At 38.2% G+C, this 21,375-nt stretch overlaps 1 protein-coding gene across 2 annotated transcripts in view; it reads right to left on the bottom strand.

Annotated features, from left to right (window-relative positions):
* The window catches only part of LOC146522302 (Fc receptor-like protein 5), a 76,671-nt gene that overhangs the window by 38,570 nt on the left and 16,726 nt on the right, over positions 1 to 21,375 (bottom strand). Inside the window, exons 1-5 of one of the 2 annotated variants that reach the window (XM_085153691.1) lie at positions 15,447 to 17,793; positions 13,750 to 13,785; positions 13,273 to 13,539; positions 12,545 to 12,808; positions 12,144 to 12,422 (exon numbers count right to left, since the gene is read on the bottom strand). In XM_085153691.1, coding sequence (XP_085009817.1) covers positions 12,144 to 12,422; positions 12,545 to 12,808; positions 13,273 to 13,539; positions 13,750 to 13,785; positions 15,447 to 15,483 — 883 coding nt within the window. In that variant the 5' untranslated portion in view covers positions 15,484 to 17,793. Of the gene's footprint in view, positions 1 to 12,143; positions 12,423 to 12,544; positions 12,809 to 13,272; positions 13,540 to 13,749; positions 13,786 to 15,446; positions 17,794 to 21,375 lie in introns of those variants that run through there. The other variant, XM_085153690.1, reaches the window with a different exon arrangement.

Raw genomic sequence — 21,375 nt, 5'->3', positions numbered from 1 at the left:
CCCGACACGAACCTGACGTATTAGCCAGAGGTCCCTTTACTACGGTTCTGAGCCGCGGACCTTCAGTAACAGTAATAAATCACAGCAATAGTACATTCATGTAGTTGTAAAAAGCATGATAATATATTAAGTAATCCAAAGTATTCAGAATACGTTACTCTCATTGAGTAACGTAACGGAATACGTTACAGAATACATTTTGGGGCATGTATTCTGTATTCTGTAATGGAATACATTTTAAAAGTAACCTTCCCAACACTGTAGATAGATAGATAGATAGATCTCTATCTATAGATAGACCGACAGAATTTTATTTCGAACATGCAAATATAATTGAAATAACAAGAGAAAAAAACAAAAAAACAAAACTTACACATCATCAGGTTTTCATGTATTTATCTATGTCTACAGAATGTGTGTGCTCTTCATGTTTATTTTCATGTTCCCCAGTCAGCCGTATCTCATGTCGCAGTTTGTCACTCCTGTGCCTGTGCTTCGTGTTCTCTCTGTTCAGTGTCAAGGTTGTGCTTCTGTGCCTGTCGTGTGTTTCCTGTTTTATTTTGATATCCCCTGTCCTGTGTGCAGTGTGTCTGGTTTTGCTTCCCTTGTGTTGTTAGGTCTGATTTGTCCCGCCTGTGTTGCCACCTGTTCCCCATCCTCTCATTGGCTGTATCCCAATTCAGGGTCTGCAGCCTTAAAGGCCACATTTTAAGGCCGATTACGTCACCGCGACGCGACGAAGGCTGTCCCAATTCGAAGGCTGCTCGAAATGCGGCCCTCAAATGCGTCCTTAATTTCCCTGAATTTTAAGGACATGGTGGTGTAGACTTCGTGGCCCAACATATCCCAGAATGCATAGTGCGGCGGTGGGTGTGGATAATTTTGCTGAAAAAAAACGGCGGATGAGGGGTGCCCGAAGAGTAAACTTTAAGTAGGTACTGAATATTATGTCACTTATTTATGTGCAAATGTTTAATAACAAAGAACATTAAAACATTCCTGTCGGCCACATGTCGGCAAAGTTATGTGACATTAGTGACGTTTGTACTAACTTGGTTTTAAAGCCTTTACTTTAAAATATATGCCGTTCAATAGCTGAGCTTAATCTTACAGATAATGATCAAAGCTCATGTAGAAACAAACAAGCAAATGAACAAACGATTTTCTCCTTAATTTCTGTCAAACAAAGCTGTATGAAACGTTTCCAGCTGTTAGTATCATGGTTGCTAGGCAACCTGGGCAGCGCAACGGAGGCTACACCGTCCCATCTCACAAGCCTCGCACTTCCGGCCTTAGCGGTCTTTAAGCACACGGCCCTTGAGGATCGCTGAGGCTGCGTACTTTAAGGCTGCAGACCCTGAATTGGGATACAGCCATTGTCCCGTGTGTCACTTATACTGCTGAATGTTAAAGTTGCTCCAAAAAAGTCACCAAAGGCAGATTCCAGTGTAAACACTGTCTCCACATGGAAAACTGGACTGATGCACCTCCTGCTGTCAGACCTGCAGGGTTTAGGCCTATTTTTTTTGGACTGGCACAAGTAATTTGTGTGCCTTCTTATTTGATGCAGCACACCTGATTGTTCTGTAAATAGATTTAAATGGTTATATAAAAAACGCCTGAGGCCTTGGCTGCATTTTTAGGTAAATGATATTAAATAACTTTGTTTGCAAAACTTGTGCATAATTTTTAGAAATGTACAATTTCTATTTGCATTTCAAGTTATGAAAATGATTTGTTAAACATGTTTGTGGGTTTTACAGTAAAAAATATAACTTTTTCCTACTTGGATTTTGAATTTTTTTCTGGATTTAGATCAATTGTGCTAATATAGTATACCAAAATGAAAAAAATAGCTCAAATGTCAGATATTTGAGGTTGTGCTGAAAATAATGATACCAAACGAAGCAAGATAAACAGTTTTTAAAGGTGAACTATAGAGGTAAAATCAAAAGTAGTCAAAAACAGCCAATTATACCCTGGACCCCAGAGGGTTAAGTCCTTTCACACTCATAATGCTCTGTGTTTCTTTCCTCCCTGTTCCAAGTCAATTCTTAGTTTTCAGTTTCTGGTTTATTTTCTAGTGTTTGAGTTTCTAGTTTTGCTTTGTATTTGGATGAGAAGTTTTGCAGAGTTAAAGCTATCATTTTGAGTTTACTCCTCTGTTTACGAGTCCTACACTTGGGTCCAACATCCTGCCTGCCACACAGCAAACCATGACAATAAATCTTTCTTAGATAAACGAAACCAGCTCCACACACCGACTCAGATTAGAGTGAACCATCAAAAAACATGAGAGTTCTCTGATCACATGACCTGAAATGGTACAAATGACTGATGCTCTGTTCTTCTTACTAAAACATGTTTATGGATCAGTATGAATCAAACAATAGGAGTCAGTGATGTACTCACAGAATAGGCCCAGCTCACAGAGCAAAGTGGCTCCCATCCTCACATCCAGCAGTGATACGTCTGAAAACTTCTACAACTTTCTGTAAAGAGAGAGAGTGAAGCAGCAGCACAGCAGATACCAAAGAGCTGTGAAGGAAACAAAGAGGTTTTTTTTTTACTTCTTCTCTCTGTTTCCTTCCTTTTCAACAGAACTAACACTCTTTAACAAGCTCTGACCACCGCATGACGTGTTTATACTTTTTTACATTTATTGAAATTTTCATCTGTCCGTGTTGTACCCTACCTGTCATCCTAAAACAGCTTTGATAGGCTCCAAACCATCTGAGAACCAGAACTTTATAAACAATTAAGAAAATCATGGTCATATTGTCGATCGTAGCTCAAGAGTTGGCAGTTTGTCTTGTAATCGCAAGGTTGCTGGTTCGAGCTTGTGTGTGAATGGGTGAATGACTGAATGTAGTGTAAAGCACTTTGGGGTCCTTAAGTAAAGAGCTACACAAATACAGACCAAAATAGATTGATAGAAGAACAAAGTTTTAACTGATGCTGATAAACAGAGATGTAAATATAAAACTGAAAATACATCTGAACTATGAAATTGTGGTTTGGTGATAAATTCACCCACATGACGTGAGCAAGCTCAAGCTAAACAGAAATAGTATCGTTAACCAGAAGTGGGCATGAGGCAAGAGGAAGCTCTGCCCCCTCTCTCAGATTATATCTCTGTTACTTTAAAAGTGCCGCTGTGTTTATGGTGATGTCAGCTGGGCTGAGTTGCTGAGGCTCATGGGTAATGGTTTTGAAATCAAATAAACTTTAAACATGTGACAGAGGTGTAAGTGTGGCATGCTAAACTTCAATGCTACATCAGTGCCACAGTTTCACACTTTGTACTTTATACTTTACAAAAGAAGAGAAAGAAAATTGGGGGGGGGGGGGGGGGGGGGGGGGAGAGAATTATGGTATGATGTTGCTTCAACCGCAGTTACACCTGTTAATTTCTATTTATATTTCTTTATTACTATTATTTTTAAATCGGCAAGTACTATACACAGAGCACACCCACTTAGCAGTGGGTGTTTCCCCTGTTCACTCTCATGAAACCCTTAAAGAGACAGAAGCTCATGTTGTCTTCAAATAACACCTCCGTTTCACAAGAGATACCACAGAGTGAGATTTATGCAGCACTTTTCTAGTTTTGATGTTAAAAGTTAAAACTACAAGCGACATTTAAAAAGCAGTTTATATTGTACAATTTAGGTATTTTAAATTTCACAGCAATTCTACAATCACAAGATACCCTGAGATGCACATCTGTGGACTTGAAAAGCAACTTGCTATTTTTATGCAGTACAAACATTTGATGCAGATGAGCTAAAAAGCTTCTGTTGAGGAGCTAAATGAAGGCCTTTTATAAATTAGTGAAGCAGAGGCTTAAACACAGTTGATATTTTATCTCAAACTGCCTGGATCAGTCATATCAGATAGATAAGTGCTACATTTATAGTTTTGCAGCAGATAAATCCTTTGCTGGTTTTTTTTTGCTTTTAGCAGAACAGAAAGTCTTTGACATGAGTTTACTGAGTATTAACAGGACAAGTTTGTCTAATCTAGCTACTGGGAGGAGGGAACCGGCTATGTGTGTATCCATGGTGTTTGCATAGAAGGCCCAGAGTTGTACTGTCCCATGTTTTAAAGTCTGCATATTGCTGAAAGTCGGGTGAGTGGAGTCCAGATTATCATTGTTAAAACTTAAATTTGAAACTCTTTCGGCACCTTAATGGACAAAAACTGTACACACACAAAATCTGCCATGAAATCATCACATAAGAATGTATTTTTGTCTTTATTTCATAAATCACCGAATCAACTTGAGATCTTTTGATCTCAATGATCAAGCAATAAGATATTTCCATCAATTTTCGGATATTTTAAGCCTTTAAATGACAATTTAAACATTTTAATTATTTGTTGTTTGTTGAAATGTTTATTTTGCATATAATATCTAGTAAGGGGAAGGACACTCGTGGTGATTAGAGTCTTGGACATCAGCAGCAAAATTGACTTAATTGTAATGTCATTGTTTTGTGAAGTGCAATGGAGAATAATGTCCTGTTGGCTTCCACTGAAACCACATTTAAATCTCTCTGCCACTGCAGTATAAAACAATGCATTCTGTATTGTCAGCTTTTCCTTTTGAAGAAAAGCAATTGATTTTTGTTCACTATATTCCACCAGATTGAACCTTTTTGCTACTGTAGGCCAATGCATGAAAGTCTTGTATATTTGCCAGTTGTCTTAGAGAATTGAGCAATCATGTCTTTGTTCACTGCTGCTGTACATGTATGAACATGATTGACACTGACTTAAAATAAACTGTAAAACCACACTCATCCCTCAAAAAAAGGCCAAAAGCACATAACGATTCAAGATAATGATCACCGCTGTATTTGCTGTTCCAGGTCCATAAAGACAAATGTATTGCAAATTTGTATAGAAAAAAATAGACATGAAATACACAATACATTCAAATCCATACACTATTTATGAATAATTTATGTATTCTTCATTACTTTGGGGATAACGTAGAAGATCTAATGTGTAAAAATATTCTCATTATATCTACTGTAACAAAGAAACAGCTGAATTTAAAGCCACATTTTCACACACTACAAATATAACATATAACACTTTTTAAACTTTTTGTTGTTACATGAAATGTTATACAAAAGCTTTAATAAAAAAAATATTCAGTTGTAAAGAACATGAATACTTAATGGGAATATCCATTTGGAAAAAAAGACACTATTAAGTCTATATTATGGTATTTAATATGATTTCTAACCAACCTATTGTACAATGTTAAGGAGAAAATCACAACCATTTAAAATGAAAACACTGACACAGATAATGTAATCAATGAACCTAAGAAAGTTGCCTCACTTGTAATGATGATTTAATGTTTACATTATCAATATATTCCTACTGATATTTCCATTTTTTCAGTGAGAATTAAAAAATATAATATAAAAACAAAACATCGGAGAATCATTTTTAAAACATATTTCAGATGTTTAGTTAAATGTTAAACCTAAATACTTTACTAGAAAACGTTAATGTATATTTGTGCCCATAATTTGTAACTTGATGGTCCATGAATGGTGGGAAATATGTGGGAATGGGACCTGACAAAGCTCTGATGGTTGAGAATGAGAATTAGTCTTCAGTTATGACGGTGGTTCCCAAAGTGGAAGGCCATTGCAGGGGGTGGGGGTAATGAACTCTTGGGCACTGCTAGCATAATGGACAGGTTTTTTGACGGGGCTCCCACACAAACGCAAAGCAGAGGTTGAAGCATTGCCAAATATGCTTCCAACCCAACTTCCTTCCAAGCCATAGAAAATATGATGAAGCATATCTTGTCTTTGGCTTCACCTGGACAACAAAGATTTTCTTGTAAAACAAAAGGGGGTCAAAAAAAAAAGTTTGGGAACCACTGAGTTATAGGAAAGGAGATGCTCAAACTACTGTCACTTCTCATAGCTCACCCACTTTTGATAGAAAGAATCGCTGACTTTCCACAAGAAGGAGCCACTGGACCTACAGCACACAGGTCACCCAGCTTCATACAGAGCAAGGGCGGTAAAGCACAGATAAATGAATAAATTCACAATTCCAGATACATTCTGCTTTAAATGAGCACATTAGATGAATGCTCTCTTCCAGTGGATTCATGAACAACACTGAACTTCTGTAAAATATATTCAAATATACTCTCAGTATGAAACAGCTCTGCAGTTCATTATAATTATAGGTGTAAAGACCCTCTGGTTAAACTAAAATAATAATGTTAGTGTTGTTTTTAGTGATAATCACTGTTATTTTATAATTACGTGGCTTCCACAAACTATATATTAAAGTTGATACTGTACCGTTTTGAGTATTTCCAGAGCCTCTGATTGTTTCATAGACAGAACGATCACCTACAAGTCAAAGAAAATGATTCACCACATAATGTAAACACAAGTATTCTTGTCAGTAACATTTATACTAAGACAAGATGAGATAAGATAAGTTTTAATGTCAGTGTAAGCACAAACATACAGTGAAATTAGAAAATGTATTATTACTTATAAATGCTGTACATGATTAAATTTTGTTGTTGTCTTAGTTTTGTTTAATTCAACAGTGTTAAAGCTGCAGAAGAGAAAAGCATCAGGATATTTTAAACAAGATAAAAAACTAACCATGAATGAGAGTGGAGTAGACTTGTTGTTGATTTTCACACTGACTCACCCTCTGGTCATCGGCAGAACCTTTATTAAAAATTCAAAATAAGACACTAACGTTCACATAGTTTATTATGTTTTATATAATATTGTGAACAGTTTTGGAATGTTGCATCTCCATATTTAAATATTTTAAAGAGTAAAATATGTACATGTCTCACCTTTCTTTTTGTAGACCTTTTTGTACAGGAACAGGAACAGGAGCAAAATAAATATGATTCCAGAAATGAGTCCAGTGACCATCAGAAGAAGAAATGAAGAACTGGACACAGCTATTGAAAATAAGAAAAATGAACTGTTAACTTTAATAAACTTAACCAAACTCAGTTGAGTCAGCTGATCTGGTAACACTAGTAGGGATAGAAAGAACCTTAACAACAACATCAAGATGAAGTGCAAAACAAGTCTTAAAAGTAACTTTCATTTAAAGATATATAATAATATTATATAACCTCTTCAATACATGTGCCACACTTGACAACATTTAAAAGTGGGACCACTTGCTGTAAATAGCAATCATGATTCCTTTTAGGTTTGTAAAGTGATTTAAGTGTTAGGATGCCTGGGTCGTTGACCCAGAGTTTTGAGTTTATTATGTTACTTTGTTGGAGTTCTGTCTTATGGTTTATGTCTGTGTTCTCTAGTTGCTGTCTCTCTGTGTCCAGTCAGAGTCTGTGTCTATAGTTCAGTCTGTGTTATGTTTCCTGTTTTACTTTGAAAATCCGTGTCTCATGTAAATGTGTCTGGTTTTGCTTCCTTTGTCTCGTTAGGCCTGATTTGCCCCAGCTGTGTTTCCCTCCTGTTACCCATTCCCTGATTGCTCCCTCTGTGTATTTAAGCCCTGTGTTTCAGTTTGTCTGTGTTGTGATCTACCCTTATCTAGCTGTGTGTTTTGTCTGACTGTGTAAGTTATTTGGATTCTTACTTTTGTTTGAGTTCAGCATTAAAGCTGTTTGAGTTTACGTTTGTCTCTGGAGTCTGCACTTTGGGTCCTTTTCCTGCCTGCACACAGCCGTCATATAACAGTTTGTGTTGTGTTCTCTGTTTTTAGTAGTTTTGTATTATTTTACATCCCCAGTGTCACTTTTCTATATTTAGCATGTATTTCAGGTCTGATACTTCATATGGCTTCTTTATGGTTTATTTTCTTGCTTTGTTGTTTTTGTTTCTATATTCATTTGTATTCTTGTATTCATGCCTAAACTTTTCAGCTTTAGTTATTCATCATTTTATGGTTTATATTTAGTTGGTTCTCCCTCATGTTTTCTACTCTACCTTTAGGTTCATCTCTGCGTTGTCTTCGTGTCTGTCTTTCAGACTGATGGGGTTTATTTGTTAGAAACATATTTTTCCCCCATAAAAAAAAAAAAACATGTTACAGTGTGCACATGATAGACTTTCTTTTTTCTGAATCCATTTGACCACTACTCTCCTTTACATTTATAAATTAATCTTTTTCTGTACTCTGCATGATGCTTCCCTCAGAGCTACTGTTCATAACAACCGATTTACCAGGAAACACAAGACATCTCATTAGTGTAAGGTTCAGAGGCCAGACCTCACAGGAGGAGATGCACATTATAGCTGCACAGGGACATTTGAAATAGCAGCAACTTCAAATATGTTATTTCTAACTTCTGACTAATTTCTTAATCTGCTCCAAAACATACAGACTATATCAAAATTTCACGAATCACATCATCAATATAAGACGCGCATACACGTGTGTGTATTTATATCCTTGTGCAGGCATCTCATTGACATAATGGTTTCCCTACCTAACCCTAACCATTAAAAATAAATGCCTAACACTGACTCCAACCCTAAACCTAACCATAACCTAATTGTAACCATGACATTAAAACCACATTTTGAGTCTCAAATGCCTTCAAACTCGTGGGGACCAGGATTTATAATCAAATATCAGACGCTTTTTAGGGTGTCTTATGACTTTAATATGCTAGCCTCCTGTTGCAGCTGTGTGCAGGTGACTGGGCGTGCGTACACAGTAACATTATTTCTGATGTTTTTCTTCATCATTGCATTTTTGTATTAATCTGATGAAGTCATAGTGAAAGAGACAGTGTGCTTGTGTGTTTTTATTTATTTTGAATGAGATGATGAGGCAGGATGAGTTCTATTCTTTTTTTTAGTGAAATCATAGTTGTTTTCTTAGTGACAGGAGTTTAAAATTACAAATGAGTACTTCAATATTTTTTCTGTTTATTTCTTTCATGATTGTACTCAGGTGAGAAAGCAGCATATGAGTTCTGCGCTACATACACCAGCTGAAAGTTCAAACACAAAGTGGTGAGAAAGCTACGATCACATGAAGCTCTTTGTCTGACTGAAAATGTTACGCTGCCTGCAGTTTCCAACTCTGTGGACTGTGAGAAGAAGATGGAAAATCCAGAAAGAATCCGGATGAGGGAAGAAGAGGGAGTTTGAAAAACTGTATAATTTTATAAAACGTATTAAAAAAAATGGTAGCACTTCAGTCTGTTGAAGACTACTGTGCACATTTCATTCTGCCTTTGCAAGTTTCAGTCAGAGTTAAACAAACAATTAAACAAAACAAACATAAACAGTTTTAACTTCCACAGTTATTTTTTTTCCTTCAAAGTTTGATAGACCTCTGTTCATATTCCCACTGAGTGTCGTCTCTGTGGATCTCACATCTGATAATTATTTTCTCTGCTCTGCCCATCTGATGCCAAATGTGTTCAGATATCAATAATACAGGCACAAAAAGGAGAAAATAAAACTTTTTTCACAGTTTGTATTAAATGAAAATTTACTGCTGAAAAAAACCTACCATTTTTAAAGGGATCACTGTACTCTGTGTAGTAAACTGGGTTTCCTCTTCCTCCTCTGCACCTGTAGAGTCCTTCCTGTGAGACTCTGATTTGGCCATTTGAGTGGAAAACTGCATCTTGTGTGGTCAGAGGTTTAGACAAGTTCTCATCTCTGTACCAGTAGTATCTCCATTCACATGATAATGGGTTCACTGAACATTTCAGAGTCATATTGCCCCCTACTGGAACGTCTCTCATATCAGAAGTTATTTGAGCCTTTGGTTGATCTGCTGAGTTTAGACAAAGATAGAAAGAATAAATATAATATACCACACAAACAGGTTAGGATTGCACTGCCCTGATGTTGTCAGAATTCAACATCACTATACCTCTATTTAGATTTCCAACAGCGCGTAAGAAGCAATAAGACCAAACTGCCATGGTATGAGTACATCCTTCTTTTTGATAACCACAGGATGGTAAAAGGGTCCAAGCTGTGCTTATACTGATGTAATTCACTTTCCTCCACTCTTACACACCCAGAATGCCTTTTATCCTTTCAGTGAATGCATTTTTGCTCCATTTCATTGTGATGCTTTATTTTATTTATAAATTACTCCTCTCCATTATTTTGTGTGACGTCTCTTTGCTCCCACCACAACAACAGATTCACAAGAAGACTTCTTATAATCTGAGGTTCAGATGTCAGACCACACAGGAGGAAATACACATTATAGCTTCAAAGAGGAATTTGAAATAGTAAAACTTTAATTAAGAGACTTTGTAACATTTTGTGACCCTCGTTAAGCATTTTCATATTATTTGTTATTTCGTGGAGTTTGCGTTACTTGTGACTTTCAAACTGTAACAGACGCACAACAGACCCGTCCACATTTCAACGCTTTTCAACACTTTATTTCGGTTGCTGCTCCTTCAGCTCTCAGCTGCAGCTTGTCAGCTGCCAGCCACACACACAACAACAACAAACTCAGGAGCCAGTCCAGCCTTAAATGCAGTGGAGGTGTGATGAGCTGATGCCGCTAAGGTGTGGTTTAAAATGATTGTTTTACATAAGAAAAAAATATAAAATTCATTCAAAATAAATGCTGCAGGCCATTTGAAGTTTTGATAGATGTCATCAAGATACTTTTCCTCTTTCAGAGATTCAATAATCCAGCTGAACAATGACAACACCAGATTGCTTATTTTAGTCACAAAAACAAGCAGGCAGAGAGAAACACAAATTTTACACTCTATAAAAAATGACTTATACATAAAATAATTCCTACATCTACATCATTTTTAATGTTATTTTTTATGTTTTGCAGAATCAGTGCACAGGCACATTCACACACGCACACACCTCTCTAAGGTCTGGGACTGGGTTTAAAGGGAATGATCTCAATATTCTAGCCTCCTGCTGGAGCTTTCTAGTGTTGGTGAGGATGGTAAGCACAGCAACCGTAACATTATTTTAACTTCCCTCCTTCAATTTTCCTCCATTTCCTGCTTTGCACTGATGTCTTTTTGGGTTGTGGCTCCAACCCTGAATATTTTGACTAAAATGTCAAATCTGATTGTTGATCATTGCATTTATTTTCAATCAAACTCATGAATGGTAAATGGCCTGTATTTGTATAGCACTTTACTAGTCCCTAAGGACCCCAAAGTGCTTTACACATCCAGTCATCCACCCATTCACACACTGGTGATGGTAAGCTACATTGTAGCCACAGCCACCCTGAGGCGCACTGACAGAGGCGAGGCTGCCAAACACTGGCGCCACCACCTCTGACCTCTGACCACCACCAATAGGCAACAGGTGAAGTGTCTTGCCCAAGAACACAATGACCGAGACTGTCTGAGCCGGGGCTTGAACCGACAACCTTCCGATTACAAGGCGAACGCCCAACTCTTGAGCCACGATCACCAGTATTAATGTATTCTGCTTCAACAATTTAGGGTCACAAGGTATTGGACCATATCGCAGCTAACAGGAAGCTACTCGGGACAGGTCGCTCATCTGTTACCGGGCTGAGACATTCAAACCTACAAGCAATTTAGATTCACCAATTTCCCTAACCCCACTAACTCTGTGGACTGTGGGAAGAAGATGGAGAATATGGAGAGAATCCACAGAGATGTGGAGAGAACATTCAAACTCCACACTGAAAGACCTCAGACAAACAGTGGATTTGAAACCAGTGCAAAGCAGCATGCTGTTTGTGTTAGGCATAGTGAATTACACAGTGGACTGAACTATTTATTTATTTAATACTGACATTTATTTTAAAAGATCACATTACTTGCATAAGATCCTAGGCTAAGATGATTTTGTTTTTGTTTAATAAAATTTGGAGATTTGTGGTTATTTGTTGGGCAAGTTTGAAAAATGCTACACTTCTTATCCTGTATCTTTATATCATTATTGTCCTCAGGTGATGAAGCAGCAGGTCAGCATTGGCGTCTCTATACCAGCTGAAAGTTGATGACACAAAGTGGTGACAAACTGTCTACAATGAGCTACTATCAGCTGCAGCTCTTTGTCTGACTAACAATGTAACATGCTTTGTAGACCATTGAATTCATCCTGTGCTGACCATGATGACATTTGTCAAATGGAGATCACACAACAAACATGACTTACTTGATGCTGACAATGTGAAGGCTTCACTCCACTCTGTTGAAGAATATGAGTCATCTCTGCGTCGACTCTTACACATGTAGTCTCCACTGCTGGACTCAGAAACTCTGAATGTCACATCATTATTGTGTGTCCACTGTGTGGGTGTCCTGGGTCCTCTCCATTCATACTCCCACTCAGTGGTTTCACCTCCTTCCTGCACCTCACATGTCAGAGTGATCGTCTCACCTCTGAATATCTGAGGCCAGTTGGGTTGTTGTTTTACAACAACTTTATTGGAAACTGTTTACACATATTAACATTGGAAATACAAATAGAAACATGAAATCAACACAGAAAACTTAACATTGTATGTTTGATAATCATGAGTGAATGTATATTTCAAACTAAATTACTGAACTCACAGGTTATCTCAATGGTGACATCATCACTTATATCAGTGTAGTAAACTGGGTTTCCTCTTGTTCCTCTGCATCTGTAGATTCCTCCTTGAGATACTCTGATATCTCTGTTTTGTTGATCTCTGATTTTAACTTCAGAGGTTCTTTGGGTTCGTCTGAACCACTCATATTTCCATCCATCAGAGCTCTGCACAGAGCAGGTCAGTGTCACACTGCCCCCTACTGGTATGATTGTTGTTCCTGCTGTCAGTGTGGCCCTGGGTTTATCTGCAGATATGAAAGAGGAAGAAAAATAAATGTGTTTTTCATTATAACAACATAAGAACATTAAAAAAAAATAAAGTTTATATTTAGATTAATATTTGCTGATCTCTAAATAACCACGGTCTAAATGTTTGTCCATTCTATAGCTCTGAATGTAAACTAATGCTGGTTAGTTGGTTTAGATAACAGAAACATCATCACTTTAAACTTCATGAAGCTTTTCATGTTTCTTCTTTTCCTTTAGAAATGTAATTAAATTTAATTTCATCCACGATTGACTCTGTTGTTAAAACTCAATTTGTTAATTTTGTTAATGACAACTTGCAGAGTCTGTGAGTATTGACGCACTGACTTTACAGTGGTCCTGGTTCAAGTTCAAGTTTCAATGACAAATTTAATTAAATGTTGTTCAGTTGATTATTTGAACAGGGATCATACATTTATGCTGTCGGTCACTGAAGACTTACCTAATACAGTTATAGAGACAGTATTACTGATCTTTTTATCATGTGAGCTCTTCCTGTCACCAATGCACTGATATTCACCACTGTAACTTGTAGATGTAATTTCTAATTTGGAGTCTTTGTTTGGCTTGTAGGAGAAAACGTCTCGACCATCCTTGTTGATTAGGTAATACCAGTCAGTGTCTTCTCCTTCATTCATGTCACATTTGAATGTAACAAACTCTCCAATGAAAAAACTGGACCAGCTGGGTTCAATAGTTAGCACAGCATCTAGAATCCAACACAACCACACAGTTAACAATCTGAAACACTTCATGTACTATTGAAGGCACAACCTTAGTTTATATTCACAAAATTATAAAGATAGTGATAGATATATAAATAAATAAATAAAAAGAAAAATGTAAAGTGCTTAAGACTGAAACAGTAGTATGTAAACAGAAGTAAGAAAAACAAAAAAAGTGAAACGTGTTTTGTCACCTTGAGCGTGTCCAGCGCAGAGAAGCGTACAGAGCACTACAATAAAGACAGAAACTTCAGACATTATCAAAGTAGCAACACTCAAATATGTCTCTGTAGGTTGTCAATCATCATAAAACAGGAAACAGAGTGGACATGACAACACAAGTTTGACAACATGAACCAGAAGACAGGAAACATGACAGACTAACACAGAAGACCTAAGTGAAACATAACTAAACTAAACTTAACCTCTTAAGCCCCAAGCCTACCTGATCTCCTGCTTTTTGCCCCCGTATCAGGGGGCGTTGGGGCTTAAGAGGTTAACGCAACCAAAGGAAACCAGGTACCTACCCCTGGTTTATTATTACTAGTCTTATTGTTTGTGGATCTGTATTTCTAGCTTTAGTTGTTGTTTGTTTTGTGATTTCTAGTTCTTGGGTTTTGTTCCTGTGCCCCTCATGTTTAGTTCTGTCATAGATAGATAGATCATCATCATGTTCCCCAGTCAGCCGTATCTCATGTCGCAGTTTGTCACTCCTGTGCCTGTGCTTCGTGTTCTCTCTGTTCAGTGTCAAGGTTGTGCCTCTGTGCCTGTCGTGTGTTTCCTGCTTTATTTTGATATCCCCTGTCCTGTGTGCAGTGTGTCTGGTTTTGCTTCCCTTGTGTTGTTAAGTCTGATTTGTCCCGCCTGTGTTGCTCCAAAAAAGTCACCAAAGGCAGATTCCAGTGTAAACGCTGTCTCCACATGGAAAGCTGGACTGATACACCTCCTGCTGTCAGACCTGCAGGGTTTAGCCCTGTGGTGTTCTCCTCTGTCTCACACTGAACAAAAACTATTTTTTTGAAGTGGCACAAATAATTTGTGTGCCTTCTTATTTGATGCAGCACACCTGATTGTTCTGTAAATAGATTTAAATGGTTATATAAAAAACGCCCGAGGCCTTGTCTGCATTTTTAGGTAAATGGTATTAAATAACTTTGTTTGCAAAACTTGTGCATAATTTTTAGAAATGTACAATTTCTATTTGCATTTCAAGTTATGAAAATGATTTGTTAAACATGTTTGTGGGTTTTACGGTAAAAAATATAACTTTTTCCTACTTGGATTTTGAATTTTTTGTCTGGATTTAGATCAATTGTGCTAATATAGTATACCAAAATGAAAAAAAACCCCTCAAATTTCAGATATTTGAGGTTGTGCTGAAAATAATGATACCAAACGAAGCAAGATAAACAGTTTTTAAAGGTGAACTATAGAGGTAAAATCAAAAGTAGTCAAAAACAGCTAATTATACCCTGGACCCCAGAGGGTTAAGTCCTGTGTTTCTTTCCTCCCTGTTCCAAGTCAATTCCTAGTTTTCAGTTTCTGGTTTATTTTCTAGTGTTTGAGTTTCTAGTTTTGCTTCATATTTGGATGAGAAGTTTTGCAGCGTTAAAGCTATTGTTTTGAGTTTACTCCTCTGTTTACAAGTCCTACTCTTGGGTCCAACATCCTGCCTGCCACACAGCAAACCATGACAATAAATCTTTCTTGGATAAACTAAACCAGCTCCACACACCGACTCAGATTAGAGTGAACCATCAAAAAACATGAGAGTTCTCTGATCACATGACCTGAAATAGTACAAATGACTGATGCTCTGTTCTTCTTACTAAAACATGTTTATGGATCAGTATTAATCAAACAATAGATGTAATAGATGTGATGTACTCACAGAACAGGCCCAGCTCACAGAGCAAAGTGGCTCCCATCCTCACATCCAGCAGTGATACGTCTGAAAACTTCTACAACTTTCTGTAAAGAGAGAGAGTGAAGCAGCAGCACAGCAGATACCAAAGAACAGAAGACTTTTTTTAACTTCTTCTTTCTGCTTCCTTCCTTTTAACACAGAAATAGCAACTTAACAAGATCTGACCATAGCATGCTGTGACATCTTTATACTCTCCTGCTGCTGCAGAAACATCAGGTTCTTTCTTTATGAAAAGGCCTGTAATATAAAAACTAAACCGAAAAATAATAGACATGCAGTAAGATTTATTATACAGCGTGACTGAGCAGCTAAAAAGGCAAAATAAGATCACAATTTCAGGATAACTTTTAAATGTGAAGTGTTTAGTTTATCTTATGTACAGAACTTTATAAACAACCAAGAAAACAGATTCATACAATAATAAGTCTTTCTTAACTGACAAAGCATTTCATTACAAAGTATTTCATTACACTAATGCAAAACAGAAATAGTGTCCTTAACCAGAAGTGGGCATGAGGCAAGAGGAAGTCCTGCCCTCTCTCTCGGGTTATACGTGCTGCTGTTTTCATGGTGATGTAAGCTGTGTCAGTGACCACACAGTGGGCTGTTTCCTGGGAAATGTGAGTAATGTTTTTAAAATCAAAACTGACATCTAATAACATTTCAAATAACATCTCAGTTTCAGAAGAAATACCACAGAGTGGGGTTTATGCAGCACTTTTCATGTTTTAATGACTATTAAACATTAATAGTGCAAGCCACATTTATAAAAGATTTTATTTTGTACACTTTAAATACTTTAAAAACCTCACATCCACAACCAGTTTTAAACACTGGATATGGTTTCTCGTCCACTGAAGAATCAAGAGGCTGCTTCTCCAAAAGCTGGTGACTGTCCTGGAGCCATGCAGGCAAATAAAACTATTTTTTTTAAACTTATTCTTACTGTTTCATCAAAAAGCTCTATAGTTGATACTTATTGTGTAGATTAATAATTACTTTCTTGAACTACTACAAGTTTGGACCTGAGCTTCTTGGAGGTGAGACATGTGTCTCATGTTCAGGTGCTTTCTGACACCTGCATCACACCATGGAGGTCTGCAATGATCAAACTACATAGTGAAATTTAAGGCTACATCCACACAAGCCCGGATAGATTTGAAAACTGCGTTTTCGTCTGAAAACCCTCCGCGTCCATTTTATCGTTTTCAGTCGTTTTCACAGAGTTGTGCGTCCACATTGAATCAGCTGAAAACGCTAACGTTCCAGTACTGTGCATGCGTGAAACGCAAGATGATTCGACCTGCCTCATTTCTGTCTGCCGCTTATTTACTTTCCGGCTCTTTGAAACATCGCAGCAAAATGTCGAGGAAAAGCACCGAGTTTTTTAAATGGACTAAGAAGGAGGTGGAGTTGCTGCGAGTAAGAATTAAAGGGTTGGAAAAAAAGCTATCTGAACCATCTACAAACTGATATTAATCTTTAATAGGGCTGTCAAAATTGAGAGCAAACAAAACAACTGCTGTATAATGCCCTCTATGTCCGCTATCTTAGTTTAATTGGTCACTTGACTGCATCACATGACTAAAATGTGTCATCATTTTCAAAAAGTTTCCATTTTTGCTGTCCACACTGCGACGCGAAAGCACCGTCTTCAAATGTATGCATTTTCAAAACGTTGCTTTTTTCCTTCACTGTTGACGGGAGGCCAAAACGGAGAGAAAAAGATGCGCTTTCAAATGAAAACGTATTAGTGTGGACGTACCCTAAGACTGCCTTCACAAAGGACCCATCCCAACATGTAGCTATTAGAGTTGGATGTCTCGAAACCGGTCTTGGCCTCGAGACTCCACTTTTACATGGTCTTGGTCTTGTCTTGGTCTCGATGGACTTTGGTCTTGTTTTGGTCTCACTGTCTCGGTCTTGCTGTCTCAGATCGACATAGTGGTCAGGAGATTTGGAGTTAACAGTATCAATGACACACAATGTAACGTACAATAATGTGTCATGCGTAAAAGCATCAGCTCTAAGAGCCGTGCTTAGAGAGTGCTTTGTAGTGAATCAGAGTCGACTCCCATTGAGCAAGAGCCGGCTCCTCACTTAATTTCCTTTCGCTGCTCAGCTCTCACACAGTGGCTCAGCTATGCTCCAATCCCTCCATATTGTGGCCAACCACATACGAGGATATAGGATAATATCAGTATGTGAAAAACAGAGGGTGAGAGACGCAACAGTCAAGTAGAGCATGGGTCTGTCCTCTTCTGAGTGAGAGAGTAGGCAGCAGTGAGGAGGGCTGTGCGAGTGCATTGTAAAAACACATAAATATTAGGGGTGCAACGATACACAAAATTTACGGTTTGGTTCGGTTCGATACTTTGGTGTCACGGTTCGATATTTTTTCGATACAAAAAAAAAAGTTCATGCCTTTTTAATTTGTCATTTATTAAATTTTCACGGCACATTCTGCACCACATCTCTGTGCGTTCATCATTTGTTTGAAGCCAGCTCACCTCCTGCAACCACTTTTCCGAGAATACGCGCTTCTTTTGTGGTTCGGACTCCTTTTGACATTTCTTTGGAGGCGGAGGTACATCGCAGTAATTGCTTAAAGGAGCTTCTTCGACATCTTTAAGAGTTCTAAACAAATGTCTGTCCTCCTCCAGAAAATCTTATGTACGCAAACACGCGTTGCAACTTCTTATCTTGTGCACGTTTTTTATTTTGACAGCGAATGCGCACCTGCGGACCACTTATGTGCAGCCCTGGTTATTTAGCTCGTCATATTGCAGCCACAGAAATTCTTTTGTCCATGAAACCATAAAGCTGCACTTTCTTTTTGCCTTATAGTCTGATTTGTCATAACTTTTCCGTTTTGTGGTAAGCTTTTCTTTGGCTGTCACTTCTTCACCCTGACCTGTCTTATTTGGCTCAGCAGAACTAAAATATATATCCTGCTGCTTTTACACACGCACTAACATAACGCTCAGCGATTCTCTGCGCGATCAACCTCTCACATGTTTAAGCTTGCTGCGGGAGATTTCACTTGTCATGTTTGCATAGTAAGCTAACAATTGATAAGACGATGTCAGAGGAATTGGTGCGCAAATTATCATCACTCACTAATCAGTGCTGTCGCTCTCTATACACAGTTCACGCGACTGCAAAGTGAAAGCAAAAAACAAGCGCAAATTCAAACGCGATTTCAATATGTCACATATTGACAGTGGCTCACAGATGCCAATGACATAATTACCCAGCTACATTTCTGAAAGAATGCAAAAGCATTGACATAAATTTTTCCTTCCTACGATAGGCCGACGGGCAGGGAAGAGAGATTTTGGTAGCCCGACTGGAAAAATCGCTAGCGATTTTGCGAGCCCTGTATCTGATTGAGGAATCACTCATCTTTGGAAAAGAGAGTTTATTACAGAGAAATGGCTCTTTCCAAAATAAAAGCTATACTATACGCTTCTTCTGGGCTATATTCTCAGCAGCATATTAAACATATCAGGTCCCCATAAGGAGAATCATGTGCTAACCGCTGTCTAAATGACTTGGGTAAAGTTTGTAGCATGCCTGCTTGTTGTTTTTCTCTGCTTCCACTTGTCTCTGCACTAGGATGATGTCGGCATAAATGTGCAGTCATATTCGTTGTGTTCCCACTAGTGCTGTCAGCGTAAATCTCATTGAAATGACGTTAACGCCACAACACGGCAAATCTCCGTTAACGAGCTACCGCGGATCGCCCCGTGCATGGGGCTGGACGGCCAACACGTTAACGAGCTAACTGCGCTAACACACTAGTTCCCACCCATGTAATTGAGCATTGTGTGGCACATCCAACATACTGTTTTACTTTAGTCCATGACACGCTTACCTTCAGGGTCATACTTCACATGAAAACCAAAATAGTTCCAAACGCCAGATCTGAATGAGGGTGGGGGAGGTTCAATTTGCCATGTTGCAACAGAGAGCTTAACTTCTGTCTGGCTAGCTTGCGCTGCACTCAGTGAATCTGCGTTCGACTACTCCGCCTAGGCTGCACTGTCGAGCGCAGATCCACTGAGCGCTCAACACAGACAGCACCATCAGAAGGAAAGTTGATAAAATAAATTAAAAATTTTGTATTGTTCGATACATATGCGTACCGAACCGAAAGCACTGTATCGAACGGTTCAATATCGATACGAGTATCGTTGCACCCCTAATAAATATGCCTGACACCCGTAAACGAAGCAGCATCTGGCTGCGGTTTAAAGACTTTTTTGTCTTGGTCTTGTCTCGACTTTGTCTTGGTCTTGACTCGGTCTGTGACCCTCTGGTCTTGGTATTGTCTTGGTCTTGGTTTAGGCAGTCTTGACTAGAGAGCGAGAGCGAGAAGAGGTTTGGCCCAGCCTTGAGGCCCTGCTGCAGGAACAGTGTAAAGATGCCACCACAAAGGAGCCAACAAAGACAAAGAGCCTCCCCCTATGTCTTCAGACTCTGATTCAGATGAGGAAGCCCTGTGTAAAAGGGCCCCGAGTTTGTACCGAGCAGAAACTGCCATCAGCGAGACAGACTGCCCGCTGCAGTGGTGGGCCAGTTGAGCAGGGACCCACCCACAGCTGTCTGTCCTGGAAACGCTCTCAAAAACACGTACATTTCAAAACAGAGCTGCCCGGTCGCAGCGTGGACACTCGAAAACGCAGACTTTCTAAATCGATGATGCATTTTAGTCATGTGATGCAGTCATGTGACCAATTAAACAAAGATAGCGGAGTGCTTTATACAGCAGTTGTTTTGATTGCTTTCAATTTTGACAGCGCTATTAAAGATTAATATCAGTTTATACATGCTCCAGATAGCTTTTCTTCAAATTCTTTAATCTCCAGGACTGGAACATAAGCGTTTTCGTCCGTTTCAATGTGGACGCACAACTCTGTGAAAACAACTGAAAATGCTAGTGTGGACGCGGAGCGTTTTCAGATGCCGTTTTCAAATCTATCGGGGCGAGTGTGGACGTAGCCTTAGACACTCTGCTGATCGTCTGCCCCGCAATGATGCATTCTCTCACTAAGCTTGGTTTAGCTTGTCTGCAGGCTTTATTAAATGGAAAACTTCCACAACACTGCCTTATTTTTTTAAGAAGAAAAACTACATTTATGTTGAAATTTTTAGTGTTATTATTTAAAGACAATGTACTTAAAGTACTTAAAATAGCACTTTATTTTTAAGGCTGCCCAATTTTGGCCAGGGATATTATTTTTGTTTCTCTGTTTTGAATTGAAATGCAGTTTCAATGCTTTTTTTCCATAAGTTAAAGGAGCTTTAGTTTACAATATTCATGTCCATGTCTATTATTTGATTCTGTTGCCCACTAAAACCCTTTTTCAATAAAAAAAACATTTGCATTTTGTCTATATTGAATGAACCATAGATATAGTGAATGAGTAGTGAAGTCTAAACATAAGATACAAAAATTTTTTTTAATGAAAACTGAAGTTGAAGAGCCTCGGCACCATCTTGTGTTTTAGATGTGTAATTTTATAGCAAGTCAGCAGGAAAGCAGAATTCCTAAGTAATGAAGACATAATTGATTGGGAAATTCTTGTACTGTATAAACCAACACTAATAACAGGGTTCTGTTATATTACAGATGATGAAATTTAGCTAGTTATATCATAGAAGACCAAATTCAAGACTGAACCTTTAGCTGACCTTTCACAGCACTAAAGGAGGAATATGGAATTAAATTAGAATTTTCTTTCCCTTTTCTAAACTTAACAATGTAGTTTTGAATGAATCACTAAGTGAAGTGCAAAATTTAAGGTCCAAATGGGATTCTGAAACAATTTATTGTAGTTTCAGGTCTAGCTGTACATAGAAGAACTATGTACAGCTCGACTCTCCCTGG

Source organism: Neolamprologus multifasciatus, chromosome 3, assembly GCF_963576455.1.
Source record: "Neolamprologus multifasciatus chromosome 3, fNeoMul1.2, whole genome shotgun sequence".
NCBI classification, from domain to species: domain Eukaryota; kingdom Metazoa; phylum Chordata; class Actinopteri; order Cichliformes; family Cichlidae; genus Neolamprologus; species Neolamprologus multifasciatus.
This window is presented reverse-complemented; position numbering and strand designations above follow the sequence as displayed.